The sequence below is a fragment of the Mesoplodon mirus genome (genome assembly GCF_964341445.2).
Source record: "Mesoplodon mirus genome assembly, chromosome: 12".
NCBI classification, from domain to species: domain Eukaryota; kingdom Metazoa; phylum Chordata; class Mammalia; order Artiodactyla; family Ziphiidae; genus Mesoplodon; species Mesoplodon mirus.
Genome location: NC_138988.1, coordinates 53,491,018 through 53,507,854, shown reverse-complemented (window position 1 = coordinate 53,507,854; position 16,837 = coordinate 53,491,018). Strand labels below are relative to the sequence as shown.

The 16,837-nt window shown below is 35.2% G+C and overlaps 1 protein-coding gene across 1 annotated transcript in view; it reads left to right on the top strand.

Annotated features, from left to right (window-relative positions):
* STT3B (STT3 oligosaccharyltransferase complex catalytic subunit B) overlaps positions 1-16,837 on the top strand; it is a 101,583-nt gene that overhangs the window by 66,846 nt on the left and 17,900 nt on the right. Inside the window, exons 4-7 of the mRNA XM_082637542.1 lie at positions 3,295-3,360; positions 5,220-5,319; positions 14,666-14,764; positions 15,896-16,042. Of these exons, the coding sequence (XP_082493668.1) occupies positions 3,295-3,360; positions 5,220-5,319; positions 14,666-14,764; positions 15,896-16,042 (412 nt within the window). The remainder of the gene's footprint in view (positions 1-3,294; positions 3,361-5,219; positions 5,320-14,665; positions 14,765-15,895; positions 16,043-16,837) is intronic.

Here is a 16,837-nt window from a genome sequence, read left to right as displayed (position 1 = left end):
GTTTTTCTTGGATCTTCTTCCTGTTTGTTTGAATTCCAGTTCTATCACTCAGAGTTGTTTAAACTCCCGAATATCTATTTCATCAACTATAAAATGGAAGTAATAATAGTACCTACCTCATATGGTTTAAATAAGTTAATGCATGTAAAGGTATAGAACATTGTAGGAACACAGAAAGTGATGAGTACATGTTTGTTATTACTTCTATTGTTACTGTCACCAAAAACAGAGCTAATGGAGATAGAATAGTACTTAGAACAATGCTTATTACCATATTGCCTCCTATAGTTGTGGGTTTTTTTTTTTTTTTTTTTTTTAAGTTTCCTCCTGTGCCTTTGTAATCAATCCTCTCCTTAGTTAGTATTACTTGCAACCACAGATCTGATTTCTGTCTGTATGTCTCTGGGAGTTTCTTTTCCAGAATGCCATGTTATAGAAGCAGATAGTATAGGGTGGCCCTTTGTGTCTGACTTACTTCATGTAGCATAATACTTCTGAGAGTCATCTATGTTGTTGCATGTTTTAGTAGCTTGTTAAATTTTACTGCTGAGTAGTATTCTGTTGTATGGATGTGCTATAATTTATTTTGTTTTCCAGCTTTTGGTAATTATGAATAAAGAGGCTATAAATATTTGCATACAGTTCTTCATATGGACATAAATTAGTATTTCTCTTGAATAAATGCCTAGGTGTGGGATTGCTGGTTTGTAAAATAACTACATGTTTAATTTTATAAAAAGCTGCCAAATGGTTTTTGCAAGTGACTATCATTTCGCATTCCCTTCATCAGAGTATGAAGAGTTGCATTTATTTTGTTTGCATCACCAGCACATAGTTTGTTCAGATTTAACAGTTTTGTAGTGGTATCTCATGGTTTTAACTTGCTTTTCCCCAATGACTAATATTATCTTTTCATGTACTTATTTCCCATTCCTTTTCTTCTTTGGTGAAATGTCTGTTCATATCTTTTGCCTATGTTTTGGTTGGGCTGCTCGGCTTTTTATTACTGAGTTGTAAGAGTTCTTTATATATTCTGGAAATAAGTCCTTTATCAGATAGATGTGTGTTTTGCAAACAATTTCTCCCAGTATGTGGCTTGTCTTAATTTTTTTAACATATCTTTCTAAGTAGAAATTTTTAATTTTGATCAAGTCCACTTTACCATTTTCTCTTTTATGGATCTTGCTTTTGGTGTGTCATCTAAGAAATCTTAGCCTACCCCAAAGTTACAAACATTTTCTCATGTTTTTATTTCTAGAAACTCAATAGTTTTAGGTTTTACATTAAGATCTGTTATCTGTTTCAAGTTGATTGTGGTCTGTGGTGCAAGAAAAGGGCTGAGGTTCTCTTTGGGGGGGATATTGATATCCCGTCATTCGAACATCATTGTTGAAAAGACTCCTTTCTCCACTGAATTACTCACCTTGATAGCCTTGTAAGAATAGGTTGACTGTATAGATGTCAGTCTGTTTTGGGATTCTTCTGTTTTATTGAGATCTTTATATATCTATCCTACACCATGCTGTCTTGAAATCAGGTAGCGTGAGTGATTTAACTTTGTTCCTCTTTTTCATAATTATTTTGGCTGTTCCTAGTCCTTTGCTTCATATAAATTTTAAATTGGCTTATCAACATCTACCCCAATGAGCTGGGATTTCTACTTTTATTGGGAGTACATTAAATCTATACATAGTTTGGGGAGAATTGTTATCTTAACAATATGAAGTCTGATACATGAACATGGTTATCTCTTTTCATTATTTTATTTCTCAGTTTTGGCTTTAATTTTTCTAGATTATAAATTAGTCATTTGAGATCATCTCTTCTAATATAAGCACTTAAAGGTATAAGTTTCCCTGTAAGCGCTGTTTTAGCTGCACTGCACAGACTTTTTTTGAGAAATATCTGCATACCATAAAATTTACCCTTTTAAAGTATACAGTTTAGTGGCTTTTAGTTTATGAATAAAGTTATAACACAAATTCCAGGGTTGTAATTTTCTCACTTTTAAATTTTTCAATATTTTAATATACTCCCTCCCCTATTCACATCTTAGAATAGGACCCACCTTGTTATTTGACCCTGTTCAAAGGTAAACCTTTTCAAAGTTGGCATGGTTTGGGGAGGGGATTGGAGTGTATTTTGTCACACATGTGCACTGTAACATTGAACTCAAAGCAGTGTTTCATAGTCTGTTAGAAGTCTCTTACTGCTCTAAGTGCTGTAAAACTAAGAGTGTTTTCTCTTTTCTTCCTCTCTCCCTCCCTTCCTTTTTTGTTTGTTTGTTTGTTTGTTTTACAATTTCCCCACAGATTGGACGTCACTTGTAGTTTGTTTTAATGTACTAACAGAAATAGAAGCCCATTTTGAAACGAAAGAATTCCTTGAAATAAGCTCTATAGAAAGCATACTGTTAAATTTGAACATGGAGATAACTCTTTTAATACAGAATACCTATAATGTTTAATACAGAATTACCTATAATGGGACTTACATCTATCATTTCTTACTCAATTCATCTTAAAGATGACCCTTTGCTCTTGGCATAAGTATTTGGAGCTTGTGTTTCTAGAATTTTAAATTTTGTTTTCTGAAGGTGCTAATATATTTTGATTTTTCAAATGAGCATGTAAACTCTTTGATTAGTTTTTTTAAGACAATAGAGATTTGTCAACTTTCTGAACATTTATTGCACGTTGTCTTTCCAGTTCAGAGTAATTGAGAATTTTACTGACATATCATTAGGCCTTCTAGAAATTTTAAGAATATAAATTTATTGAAGATATGATTGTGGTATCTGAAAATTTCTAGGTAATGATAAGTTTTCAAAAATGGATGCTCATAATTATATGTGAGATATAGATGATCACATTCAGATGAAGAAAAACTACAGATTAAGGTGTTATGTCTAAGCAAACCTACCATATAAAAATGTAGACTTACTGAACAAATTTATTCTTTAGTTAAAAATCTTAATTTGTTGATATTAATCATCTTAAGATAGAAAATATAACATGGAAAAATAGAAGTTGTTCCTTTTAAAATGATTCTTTTTACTAAAAGCTATATAACTAAAAAAAAAAAATCAAAGCTATTCCTAAAATGTCTGACTACTGTCCAGTGTTATACATGTAATATATATTAAGTGGATCCAAGTATCTGTATAACCTCATTACTCTTTTTAAAAAATAATCTTTGCTTTTTGTAATACAAGTTTACTAAACATTTAACCTTTTTTTATTCAGCAGGAACATTAATAAACTTTATTATATCAGTTGCTTGTTTGTTTTTTAGGTAAAATCTGTTAAAACTGGGTCAGTTTTTTGGACGATGTGCTGCTGCTTGTCATATTTCTATATGGTAAGATTTCATGTTTGAAACTACATGAGGGCAAACAAGTCTTTGGCAGCTGGATCAGTGCCTCCTCTTCATCATTCCCTTCTCAGCCAGGGCTACTTCTCCACTTCGTTTCTCCTTCAGTCTTTAAGATCTTTTGTTTAATGTATTTTCTTTCCTTACTACCACTCTCTTCCCTGCTCCCACCTTCAGGGCCTGGTATGGACTTTTACTTTAGTGGGCAGGGTTAATACTCAACCCCTCAAACGTAATACTTGCAGCAAGTGAAACAAAAACTTTTCTTTCAAATATACAACTTTTCCTAAATAATGGTCACATTCTCTAGGTTAACCTGTAAACTACTTAACATAATTTTTTCAACAGATTACTTCAGATTGGGGTTCAGTATTACCTCTTTAATCTCCTGCCTTTCTTTCCCATACCACAGCCTATATAGTAGTCTTATGCTGAAAATTAATGATAATCTTAAGTAACTTTTTTTGTTTCTTAAGCAAATGTCATGGAATTTGTGCTTCCATATTATCTGTGCCCCTTTTAAAGTGGTTAAAGGTTAGGGCACAGTCTGTGCAGTTGTACTCAATAATAGCAAACCCATTCTCTTTAAAGTTTAGACTGAAATTTTGGAAATAACCAGAAGTCCTTCAGTTAGAACTGGAACTCATCCAGAGTAATGTTGACTTTGGTGAAAAATAGCATATGACTGAAGCAGTAAACTGGTGTTCTTATATGAATTGTAAACTGAAGGCCGTTTCTTATAAATTGTTCTTATACATTTTAGACAAGGGCAACATTGTTAGAACATGTATGTTAACATATAGTCTCCTAAGGTGACTGTTGGTACAAACGGTTCTTTTAAGATTTTAATTATTAGAGAACATGCAAGAACTTTGATCTTGACAGACCTTATTGCCTATTACTGAATGTACTTAATAAATTCTATTGGTTTGGAATAAACATAATCTTTAGAATCTTTATTGATTTAGACCAGAACATAACATACTCAATTGTCTGGTAAATAGAATTATTCTAATTTTGTGCTACAGGCTAAACATTAAACTGGGATCTTGATTTGTATCCATTGGTAGGAAGAAATTTATACCCAAGGTATAGCACCTTTTGTCTTGAGGATCACAAAGCACATCCAGATCATCTGAGTATTCCTTTTAGTTGTTGACTAATGCTAACATCCATTGTTCTTATTCTTTTTTTTTTTTTTTTTTTTTTTTTTTTGCGGTATGCGGGCCTCTCACTGTTGTGGCCTCTCCCGTTGCGGAGCACAGGCTCCGGATGCGCAGGCCCAGCGGCCATGGCTCACGGGCCCAGCCGCTCCGCGGCATATGGGATCCTCCCAGACCGGGGCACGAACCCATATCCCCTGCATCGGCAGGCGGACTCTCAACCACTGCGCCACCAGGGAGGCCCCATTGTTCTTATTCTTAGTGACGTTTCTTGCGATGTATTTATCATCAAAAATGGAGGGAGTACAAGGTTTTTTTTTCTTTTAAAAATTTATGATCTATATTCTAAAAGTCTATCTCCATGACAGTCTTTTTATTGCCAATTCACAAATTATATTGTTCTCCGTGTTCTTGTAAGTTTAATTTAATTTGACCATTTCTCCAGTGAATATATAAAAGTGTATTAGATTTATGGTATTGTGTTGTTTTACTTATCAATAAAAATAAAGAAAAATAGGTTATTTGTAGGTTACAAATCCATTTTTAAGCATCTCAAAATTGCTAAAAATCCTAGTGTTTATATTTGCTTATATGTTTAGATTGTCATGACATGTCATCACAAAACTTATCTATTTTAAAAAGCAAATATATAAATTATTTAACTTAGCATTTCTTTACTTGTAGGTCTCTGCTTGGGGTGGTTATGTGTTTATTATCAACCTTATTCCACTGCATGTATTTGTGTTGTTACTAATGCAGAGATACAGCAAAAGAGTCTACATAGGTAAGTGATTTGACTTCTGATAGCTGTCAACTTCTAAGAGGTGTTTCATATACATTCTTTTCATTGAACAGACATTTCTGTTAGGTTAGTATTATTCATGAGGAGGTAAAAATAATTTGAGTTATTTTGCTTTTTGTATTAATAAGGAGGGTCAGGCATTTTTACTAAGTGTGTTGTTATCAACTTTCCCTTAATGAGTTTTTGTCGAAATTAGTCTAGATTTACTAGTTGTCAACCTTTTTTTTTTAATTTGGGGGAAGGGGCATTTCTGTCATTCACATATACATATTATTCAAATTCAGCTTACTCACTGTAAGAGATTAAGGATCCTTAACAGTTTAATAAACTTTTGAAAGCTCTTTCTGTATAATATACAACAGACTGTCTTAGTTCATTCGAGCTGCTATAACAAAATACCAGAGACTGAGTAGTTTACAAACAATAGAAATCTATTTCTCAGTTTGGGGGGCTAGAAAATCCAAAATCAAGGCACCAGAATGTTCACATTCTTGTGAGGACTGTTTTCCTGTTCCACAGCTGGTACCTTCTTTGTGCCCACCTGGTAGAAGGAATGAGCAAGCTCTCTGGGGCCTCTTTTAAAAGGGTGCTGCTCCCTTGGAGCTCTCATTACCTAATCACCTCCCAAAGGCTACCTCCTAATACCATTTCCTTGGGAATTAGGTTTTCAACATTGAATTCTGGGGAGAAACAAACATTCGGACCATAGTAGAGACTAAGTATTTTCTCTACACGATTTTAATTTGCTCTACAGGTTTTAAAACATACCTTTTGAATAAGATGCTTAGTAATAGATGATGTCTCAAATCTTAGAGCTCATTTTCTATGAGAGAGACAGAACATTTATGGGTTGAATTAATCACAGAGAAGTTATGATCTGAAACCAGTGTGTTAGTAAAATAATATAATTCCATTATAATAATGTTGGAAAACAGTAACAAAAAGATATAAATCTTTATTTACTTGATTAAAAAACATAGTAGTTTGGCAATTTCTCAAAAATTTAATCATAGAGTTACCCTGTGACCCACAATTCCACTCTTAGGTATATACCTAAGAGAATTGAAAATGTATATTTACTTTGTAACTGCTTAGGATGTGTCTATATGAATTGTGTACTATATGATTCTGTTATAGTCCTTACAATATTTTATTGTCTTATTTTCTGTAACAATTTTCTGTGGATTCTTTGGGCTTAAGTTATATTAAAAGGGAGACTGCGATTCTGGGACTTCCCTGGTGACGCAGTGGTTAAGAATTTGCCTGCTGATGCAGGGGACGCGGGTTCGATCCCACGTGCCTTGGAGTAACTAAGCCAGTGGGCCATAACTAAAAAAAAAGAAAAGAAAAGAAAATATATATTTACATGAAAACTTGTACTGTAACATTCCGTAGCAGCATTGATTATTCGTGATAGCCAAAAAGTGAAGACAAACCAATGGCCATCAACTGATCAACGGATAAAGTGTGGTATATCCATGCAATGGAATATTATTTGGCAACGAAAAGGAATAAAGTACTGATAACATGCTACATCATGAGCCTTGAAAACATTGTGTTAAGTAAAATAAGCCAGACACTAAAGGCCATATACTGTAAGATTATTTTTGTATGAAGTGTCCAGTGCAGGCAAATCCATAAAGACAGCAAGCAGATTAGAGACGGGAAGTTGATTTAGTGGTTGCCAGGGGTCTGGATGGTAGAGGAGTGACTGCTAATGGGTATGGGGTTTCTTTTGGGGGTGAGGAAATGTTCTGGAATTAGACAGTGGTGATAGTTACACAGCTTTGTGAATATAATAAAAACCACTCAATGGTACATTTTAAAAGGATAGGGGTTTTTTTAAGTACAAATTATATCCATTTGTAAAAGTTAGAGTATATTAATTATATTTATAGCCATTTCAGCATACTTTATAACAATCACCACTGAAATAGTACATCTGTATGTATCAAGTTATTCTTATATAGCACAAACTGTCCTAAATTCTTCACATGTATTTAACTCATTTGGTCTTCATAACCACACTGTGAGGATAGGTACTATTACTATCCTCATTTTACAGATGAAGAAACAGAGAAGACATAATTTGCTCCAAATCATGTAGCTAGTAATGGAGCTGAAGCCTGAACTTAGATATTTTGGCTCAATAGCCTGTAATGCAAAAAAATCACTGTAACTGTGTGCCTGCCATGTAAATAAATACCTTACTGGGGAAATATATCACCCTATGATAAATCTCTTTACCCTGAAAACACCGTAAACAATCATTGGAATCCAGAAAAGAAGATGACAGATTAAACAATAACTCTCGGCTTTTTGCTTTGGAACTATACAGGAAAAACATTTTAAGTTAAATGCTTATGGGGAAGAACTAAAAGTTTCTTTGTTTAATTTCAAAAATTGGGGTCCTGAAAATATAATGGTCAGGAGAACAGAGTTAGGGAGAAGATTGAGGGATAGACTTTTGTGAAATGCCCCTGAATCGGAAAGAGGAAGCACTAAAGGAAGAGTTAGAAGTAGCCAGATAAATACATTGTTAAGGAGGTCAAATGGGAGTATTTTCTACACAAAAGTTTAAAGCATGAACAGTGACCAAGTCCTCTTAAGTGTTAGCACTAAGATCAAGTAGGATGAGAGTTGAGAAAAGACCTTGTATTTGATGAATAGGATTTCTCTGGTCACTTTAGAAAAGCATACAGTTAACACTGCTTTGGTTGGCTCTTGAGAATATAAGAATATTAGAAGAGCTTTTCAGAGGGAAGAAAAATAAAATAGGTTAGGGATGTTATGGATGTGTATGAAGCTAGATTAGCAAACTCTTAGATAATTTCATGGTGTTCAAATTCTCCACCCTGCCCTCCTTGTTTCTATTTAGCTCTAGAAGTTACCAAGGAACATCATCTTATACTTTCAAATTGTATTTCTTTGGTTTTTTTCTGCTGTACTATCCTTGATTTCATTTTAGGTATCAGTACGAAGTATATTTGCTATTTTTAAAAGTTGTGATTGTCTCTCCAGTCAGGTGTTTTGAACAAGTCACTTCTTGCTGCTTTTACAAATAGAGCTTATAAAATAATAGTTTACAAGACTCATTCTCTACATAGTTTGCAATGAACAGCATCCTGGAAAAAAAATTATTTTTCTCATTATGTATATCTGTTAAGTTAGTCATTGTATTTCTCTCTGCTGGTCGAGAAGAATCCGTGGAGAGTTTTTTTTATTTTTCGTTTTTGGGGGGCGGGGGGGGAATCTTGTGAGCTTTAATTTCATATAAGTTTCTTACCATTTTTCACCCTGCTTATTTACCAGCATTCACAGTAGTCAAGGAATCAAGCAGTAATAAAGTATCTTTATTAGTCAAAAGCTTCAACAGTCTTACAAGCCTTTAATCATATTTGTTAATAATAAAGCAAAATTGGTTGAATTTTAAAGTATTTCCTCACTGTGTTTCTTTTGGTTAGTACTGTTTTGGTTGAGAGAGACAGGGGATGGCAAAGGAATATTTTGCTAGCCCTTTCCATTATCACCCAGGAGATAAAGCAACTCAGAAATGGTAAGGTGATTTAATGGTGGATCAAAGTTAACAGGAATATAATATTCACAAAACCTTTTCTAACTTTATTTAAGTAAAAGGAAGTATAGCAGTACTTTAAAAGCATGAAGTGTACTGTCAACGTGTTTAAGAAGGTACTTAAAGGTTAGTTTGGGGAACAGCAGGCTTCTTGAAAACTTGACATTCTTTTGGAACTCGAATCAGGCCTTTCAGTGCCTTTTATTTTATAGAACAATTCATTTGTACACCTTAAGTCAAGGACAGTCGTTTGTTTCTTCTCTGTATCAATCTGGTCCCACCCCATACCCTTGGATTTAAAAAAAATAAAGTACTTAAAAAAAATTTTTTTTTAACTTTTTTTACTTTTGGTTGTGTTGGGTCTTTGTTGATGTGCACAGGCTTTCCATAGTTGCATCGAGCGGGGGCTACTCTTCATTGCGGTGTGTGGGCTTCTCATTGCAGTGGCTTCTCTTGTTGTGGAGCACGGGCTCTAGGTGTGCTGTCTTCAGTAGTTGTGGCGCGCGGGCTCAGTAGTTGTGGCTGGCAGGCTCTAGAGCACAGGCTCAGTAGTTGTGGCACACGGGCTTAGTTGCTCCGCAGCATGTGGGATCTTTCCGGACCAGGGTTCGAACCCATGCCCCCTGCATTGGCAGGCGGATTCTTAACCTCTGCGCCACGAGGGAAGACCCCCAAAAAATAAAGTACTTTAAGAGGGAAAAGATGTTTAGGTTCTGTTTCAGAAGATTACTATTTGTCCCAAACCAAAGAGATTTTCTTTGGTTAAAAATAACCAAACAGAATAACAGACCTTGTATATATCTTCCTAATGGTAATTTGGGGGGAATTCTGACACATTGGGAGTATGGTCTGCAGTATTGAAGGCCAGTAACTGTACTTCCACAGGAGGGCAGTGTGATAAACATTGTCGTGATGTAATAAATGATTTACTACATAATTGGTCTTGTGTGTTTTCTTAGAGCTTACCAGTTTGATGGAAAGCTTTATTCATCTGGTTTAAAGGGTAAGAAAAGTAGGTTAAGATGGATGGATAGAAGGTTGTGATAGATGTAGATAGTAGTTTGGTCAAATTTCCTAAAGAGTCTGGAGGAAGAATTGGTGGAGAATGATTGCCATGTGTTTGTGTTGTTGAGGTCTTTTGAGAACATTAGAGAATGGTACAGGTGTTGTCAACTGCCTCTTCAATGCCCATGTCAAGAAGAGGCGCTCTCTCCCTCTAAGTGTTTATAGAGCCAGGGGTTTTTCCACTAATGTCACATGTACTTGCTTCATTGTGTTGTGGTTATTTGTATACATCTCTGATTTTCCCAATTAGATATCTAGCTCTTTTTGTATTTTTAGAAAGTCTTGAACCATGTTAGACAAAAACTTAATATTTGAATGAATTAATTAAAGAGATAATTTTTAAACATACTGTTTGATGCTGTGGTATAAAGACTGGAGAAAAACTTGTTTTCATTTTGCAGTGGAGATTGTGTTTATTTTTAAGAATTGGAGGTTACTTCACTGTTTCTTAATACTCAAGTATACCTAATTCTTATTTTCTTTGTTTTAAAACATGGGTTTGTAAACGGGATTTAAATTGAGGTATGGAGATGTATATCTAATTTTACAGGTTCAAGAAGAAGGGCAGTATTAAAAGCAAGATGAACTTGTGACATTTTATATTATTGGCAAGCAGTCCTGAATTTAATAGTGTTAAAAAAAACAACTGAGTAAATTTTAAGTATTTAATTGGCTTTATGAATTGGCTTTATGAATGATTCATAAGTTGAGCGGCATCACATCTAGCCAAGTAGAAAGAAGCTCCAAAGAGCCTCAGAAAGGGAAAGATTTTTATAGGCAAGACAAGGAAATTCACAAACAGAAATGCCTTTCAGGCTTAGGTAACCTACCTATTGGGGAGGGAAGGGTCTATGTGTCAGATTACCTCACCTTTCTTTGGTGAAGGGGGGTTTAGAAAGAATTACCTCATTGGTGCTGACCAGAAAATTCCACACTGACCAGTTAGGATTGCATTCCTGGGGAAGGTTGTGACTGCAATTAAGGTTATGAATTAAGTTTTGATTTTAGCCCAGGTGACTCCATTTGGGGCCTGTCATTTCTTTTAACAGTGGAAATATTGGTGTGTTAAAGAGTGCTGTGAAGTAGAACGTATATCCCCCTATGTAAACATCTTAGTATCAGTGATCCAAAAAGGATAAAAATAGGGAAGACATGAAGCCACTTCTCTGAAAAGGAAATGGTTATCTTTGGATTATTGCATATAGCACATTTATCAGCTTTGTATCATTGGTGTATGTAAGTAGGTATAAATGAGGTTAATTTGGATAGAGGAATATTTATAGGTAAAATATTGTTGAGAACTTGTCTGTTTCTGTTAGTTCAGATTTATTTGACATTAACCTATATTTACAAAGTAATGTTTGCAAATTAAAGTCCCACCTGGCCTTTTTTATGTTTGCCGAGATTGAATTTCTTTTTCTTGAACTCATCTCCATCTTTTTATTAACTTGAACTCTAGTGCACCTACTTCTTCTTTTTTTTTTTTTTTTTAATTTATTTATTTTTGGCTGCGTTGGGTCTTTGTTGCTGTGCGCAGGATTTCTTTAGTTGTGGCGAGCGGGGGCTACTCTTTGTTGCAGTGTGTAGGCTTCTCATTGCAGTGGCTTCTCTTGTTGCGGATCATGGGCTCTAGGCGTGTGGGCTTCAGTAGTTGTGGCTCACGGACTCTAGAGCACAGGCTCAGTAGTTGCGGTGCACGGGCTTAGTTGCTCTGCGGCATGTGGGATCTTCCTGGACCAGGGCTCGAACCTGTGTCCCCTGCACTGGCAGGTGGATTCTTAACCACTGTGCCACCAGGGAAGCCCTAGTGCACCTACTTTTTTATAAAATGTTTTCTTCTTCTCTGATGACAATAAATGCCTCTGTGAAGTTGCATAAAACCGCTGAAATGAGAATATTACCCGGTTTAGTCTTCTCTTTTTGATATGCCTGGAAATGAACTTGAGCAAATCCCTGAGAAGAAACTTCATTGATAGTTTCCAGGCAAGTGATTGCTGAAATTTTTACATTACCAAGCACAGTGTAGTCCCATTTGAAGAGACGGTATGATGTGTATACCCATCATGTATATGTGTGCCGACCATGCCTTCTAGTGATTATTTCTGGAAAATGTGACTTAAAGGGAAGTAAATGGGCTAGAGACTTTCACTTTTTACTGTGGTTTTTTTTTTCTAAGCAATACATTACTTTTACAATTAAGAACAAACCAAACAAACAAAAAAGAACAAACCAGTAATCCATGGAAACAGATGCAGATTTGTGTTTGCCTTGCCCTGGAGTAGAGGGGATGGGGTATGAGGTTTTGTTTTGGGATGATGAAAATGTTTTGGGACTAGAGAGGTTTGGTGGTAGCACAACATTGAGAATATACTAAATGCCCCTGAATTGTTCACTTCAAAGTGATTATATGTGAATTTGACCTCAATTTTTTTAAAAAAGACTTTACTTTTTTGTTCAGTGTGTGCCATTTGTCATATCTAATCCAAATTCTGTGGCAGTGTTATATAATATTCAGTGTTCATTTGTGTTTATAAGAAAGAGAAATCCAGCCTCAGAGGTGATTGTAGTGTTTGGATGTAAGTAGACTTAACTATAATTAATACACATAAAGGACATAAGGTTTTCTCAGGCTTGGTCTTTCTAATTGTGCCCTTTTTTTTTTTTAAATTTTTGGCTGCATTGGGTCTTCGTTGCTGCGCGCGAGCTTTCTCTAGTTGTGGCGTCTACTCTTTGTTGTGGTGCACAGGCTTCTGATTGTGGTGGCTTCTCTTGTCGTGGAGCACGGGCTCTAGGCACGTGGGCTTCAGTAGTTGTGGCACACGGGCTCAGTAGTTTGGCTCGCTGGCTCTAGAGCACAGGTTCAGTAGTTGTAGCTCACGGCCTTAGTTGATCCACGGCATGTGGGATCTTCCCAGACCAGGGCTTGAACCCGTATCCCCTGCATTGGCAGGCAGATTCTTAACCACTGTGCCACCAGGGAAGCCCCTCTAATTGTGTCTTTGTGTGTTCAATATTTCTCCAGGGTTTAATTGCTCAGCCCTAGATGTCTAAAAGGCCTGTTGATCATAGAATCTTGGCTTATTATTATTGGGGCGGAGGAGGGGAGGGATGTACAGGTCTTGTCCAAATTCCTCATTCTGTTGTGAGGAAACAAACGTTTGTTTTTAAGGAGTTGTTCAAGGTCACACAATGACCTTGTTCCCATTTTTTTCCTAATTCTGTCTCTGTGACTCTTCGTCTGGATGTCTACACAGACTGATTTGTTAAAGAAACATACTGTTATTAGATAACCCATCAACCAAATTGGTTGACAGTTCAAAAATATGTGACATAGAAATTCTTATTTATATTTACTTAACTTTTATTGCATTTGTGTTCAACTGTCTTATTGAGGGTAATTGTATTCCAACACTAATATGTCTGGAAAGTACATTGTTGGATGGGTTACTTCTGCAGCGTCCTCTAGACAACTGGTTCTCTATTAGCTTGAGGTCATCAGAAACTTTATACATTGGTCCTTCCTATTACATTTACTTAAGCTTCTTATCCTTTTTCTAACACTGTAGTCATCTCTCATCGGAAGCTTGGAAGGCAACTTAACATTTGAACCATGAACACATAATTTACCTTCTATAAATGGGTTTCTTTTAAAAGCAAATAAGCATTCTTTCTCTAGCTGAGTTGAGTGAAGAGAAGCATATGCTGTGCTGTACAATGTGTAGCATACAGATATGCCTACTATAACAGTTCTCTTGCAGTCTTTTTTTTCTAATAGAGTACTTTATTTGCCAACAACTAAATATTGACTATACTTCATAAAGTATGTGAATAAGCTTTATAAATGGAATAATCTTCACATTAACTTATTTTACATGAGTTTTAACTTCATTTCTAAATAATTTTTAATTGCAGTGATTCCAAATACTTTCACTGTAATCAGCTTGTCTGGTAGTGATCTGTGAACACCTAAATGCAAAAATAAGTCTGTTATACAAATTGTAGCCCCTCCCCAATTTACCTATACACTTAGGTTGATATAAGCCAAGAATACTATATTAGTATATTCAGTGCCAAGAGCAAATAAGTTTCCTTTATTAGATCCTAATAAATTCAGTAACTAGTCTGTTTTATGGCTTGACTTCTGTGTACTTAGTTCTTTTGTTCTTTAATCACAGAAAACTGAGTGGATAGACATAAGATTTTTTATTTTAAACTGGTTAAGTACTGTACAAAAGTGTTAGGAGACTATAAATAGGGTGTGAATACTTAAAAGCCTTTGAGACAATAGCAGCTATTCATATATGATGATGATAAGTATTCATTTGGTCACGCAGACTTTGGGTTAATGCCAATAGGAATGGTGTTTACTTATATATTACATAGCTTCTTGGGTTATGTCATTGATTATTAATGATAGATTGAAAAAAACTTGATTCCATTTTCAGGAGAGTAAAACAGCACTGGTCTCCTTAAAATAATATTTTTTAAATTAGCAGAAAGAATTTCACAATTTATAATGTATGATTAACCATCAAATATGTATCAAATAGAATAGTCACTTCAGTATTCTATTCTCAAAATAAGTTCATTTAAAACTTTGCTAAAAATATCTGAGTTGTGTATATATTTATGTTTGAAGTACTTATTGGTAGTAGTAAATTATCCTTGTTTCCTATTTTGTCTTCATAGCATATAGCACTTTCTATATTGTGGGCTTAATATTATCCATGCAGATACCCTTTGTGGGATTCCAGCCAATCAGAACAAGTGAACACATGGCAGCTGCAGGTATGAAAAATATTTATTTTCTTTCTTCTAAAGAATCTGTGAAGGTATGACTGGCTGATCTTCAGTGGAATGAAGGGTTCTTTGGGGGTTTTGTAGTTGTTTTTAATTTTCATCATATTGGTTCTAAAACATCACCACTATAAAATACGAATATCATAGAGTTTATGGAGACTTTCTGATATTGTGTTCCTAAAAGTTCCTATCTTGCCAGCTGTGACTGTTTTGAAAAAGCAAAACATCCTTTTTTGCAAACACTAAATAACATTTGCTTTGTATAAATTAAATAGTGTATTTGTACACTGAGTTACTGTATCACTGAGTTTTCATTTTACCAAATTTAGATGGAACATGTCATTTTTATGTTCCGTACATCTCACTAAAATATTTTATCCATATCTACTAACTGGAATTAATGGCTTTCATATTGATTATAAGGTCATATAATTCCTCTCCCTAAAGCAGAGCATTTTGCCATCATTAATCTCGGTCACAAATAACAAGATACAGTGGGAGATCTGTGAATAAAACTTTATCAGAGATTCTCCACACAAGGTGCATGATCCATAGCAAGTCTGTGGGTAGTTATTTTGTTTATAGCATTTTATAAATATCAGTATATTTAACTTTCTGAGATGGTGTTCCATAGCTTTTATCATCAGATTCTCAGTAAAAATCTTGAACCATCTCCACCCCCCACCCAACTATAAACAGTAACCATATATCAGGATTCTCCTGATCCAGGTCATTTGTATCCTTCAGTAAATCTGAGAATTATTTTTTTAATGATGTTTCTTTATTTTTTAAAATTTTTTTCCCTAGAAAACATATTGCTAAAATATGGGACAAAGGGTGGAATTTAACGTGCTGAATAGGCTTCAGTTACTGAATGAGATTTTTCTTGCCTGGTCCGTGTATGGGGAGTCTGATCATTTTGAAAAAAATATGTAACAGCATTTTTTGGATGTATTAATTGGTTAACTGTCATTTGACAAAGGAAATGTCAGATCAGATGACTAGTCTTTGATATGAATGGTACAAGGTATTCTAAGAAGGTCTGCCAAATTAACATTTGTAAATGTCCTTGGTAAAAATGCTTTGTTGATTACTTATATGAACCTTTTCTTTAATTAGGTGTCTTTGCATTGCTGCAAGCTTATGCTTTCTTGCAGTATCTGAGAGACCGATTAACAAAACAAGAGTTCCAGACCCTGTTCTTTTTGGGTGTATCACTAGCTGCAGGTGCTGTGTTCCTTAGTGTCATCTATTTGACTTATACAGGTAGGTGTCATCACCTGTAGGATATGAATCTTGTCTCTAGGTTATTGCAAAAGGTAATTCTTTTTCAAATTTTGTACATGTTCCATTTATCCTAGTAGGTCAAATATTGTGGTTTCTTTACAAACTGTATGAAAATAATAGTCAAAGGTTCTAAAATGTGAATAGCACTACAAATTTTGATTTTTTTTTAACAGTATCTTAATTTTGCTGCTTCACGTTCTGATAAATCCACTTTCAAGCATCCTTCTCTTGATGGATGAATAGGCCCAAAATGTATAAAATTCAAAGCTTCCAGTGTTAACAGTGCAGGTTTACCCTCCCTTTTGTACATATACTCTATCTCCTGATTTTAAACAGTCAACCAGATCAGTTTCAGTCTGCTTCTGGATTCTGAGTTACTTTCTAATCCTGACTTTACTAGTTCCTAGAAACAAGTCAAATTCTTTCTGAAGGTATGTCAAATTAATGTACCAGCCTACGTCATAAAATCATGAAGAATTAATTGACAGGAATAAAAGGCACGAATGTTTAAAATCATCTTTGTGGACTTCCCTGGTGGCACAGTAGTTGGGAGTACACCTGCCAATGCAGGGGACACGAGTTCAAGCCCTGGTCCAGGAAGATCCCACATGCCGCGGAGCAACTAAGCCCATGTGCCACAACTACTGAGCCTGCACTCTGGAGCCTGCGAGCCACAACTACTGAAGCCCTCATGCCTAGAGCCCATGCTCCGCAACAAGAGAAGCCACTGCAGTGAGAAGCCTGTGTACCGCAGCAAGGATTAGCCCCTGCTCG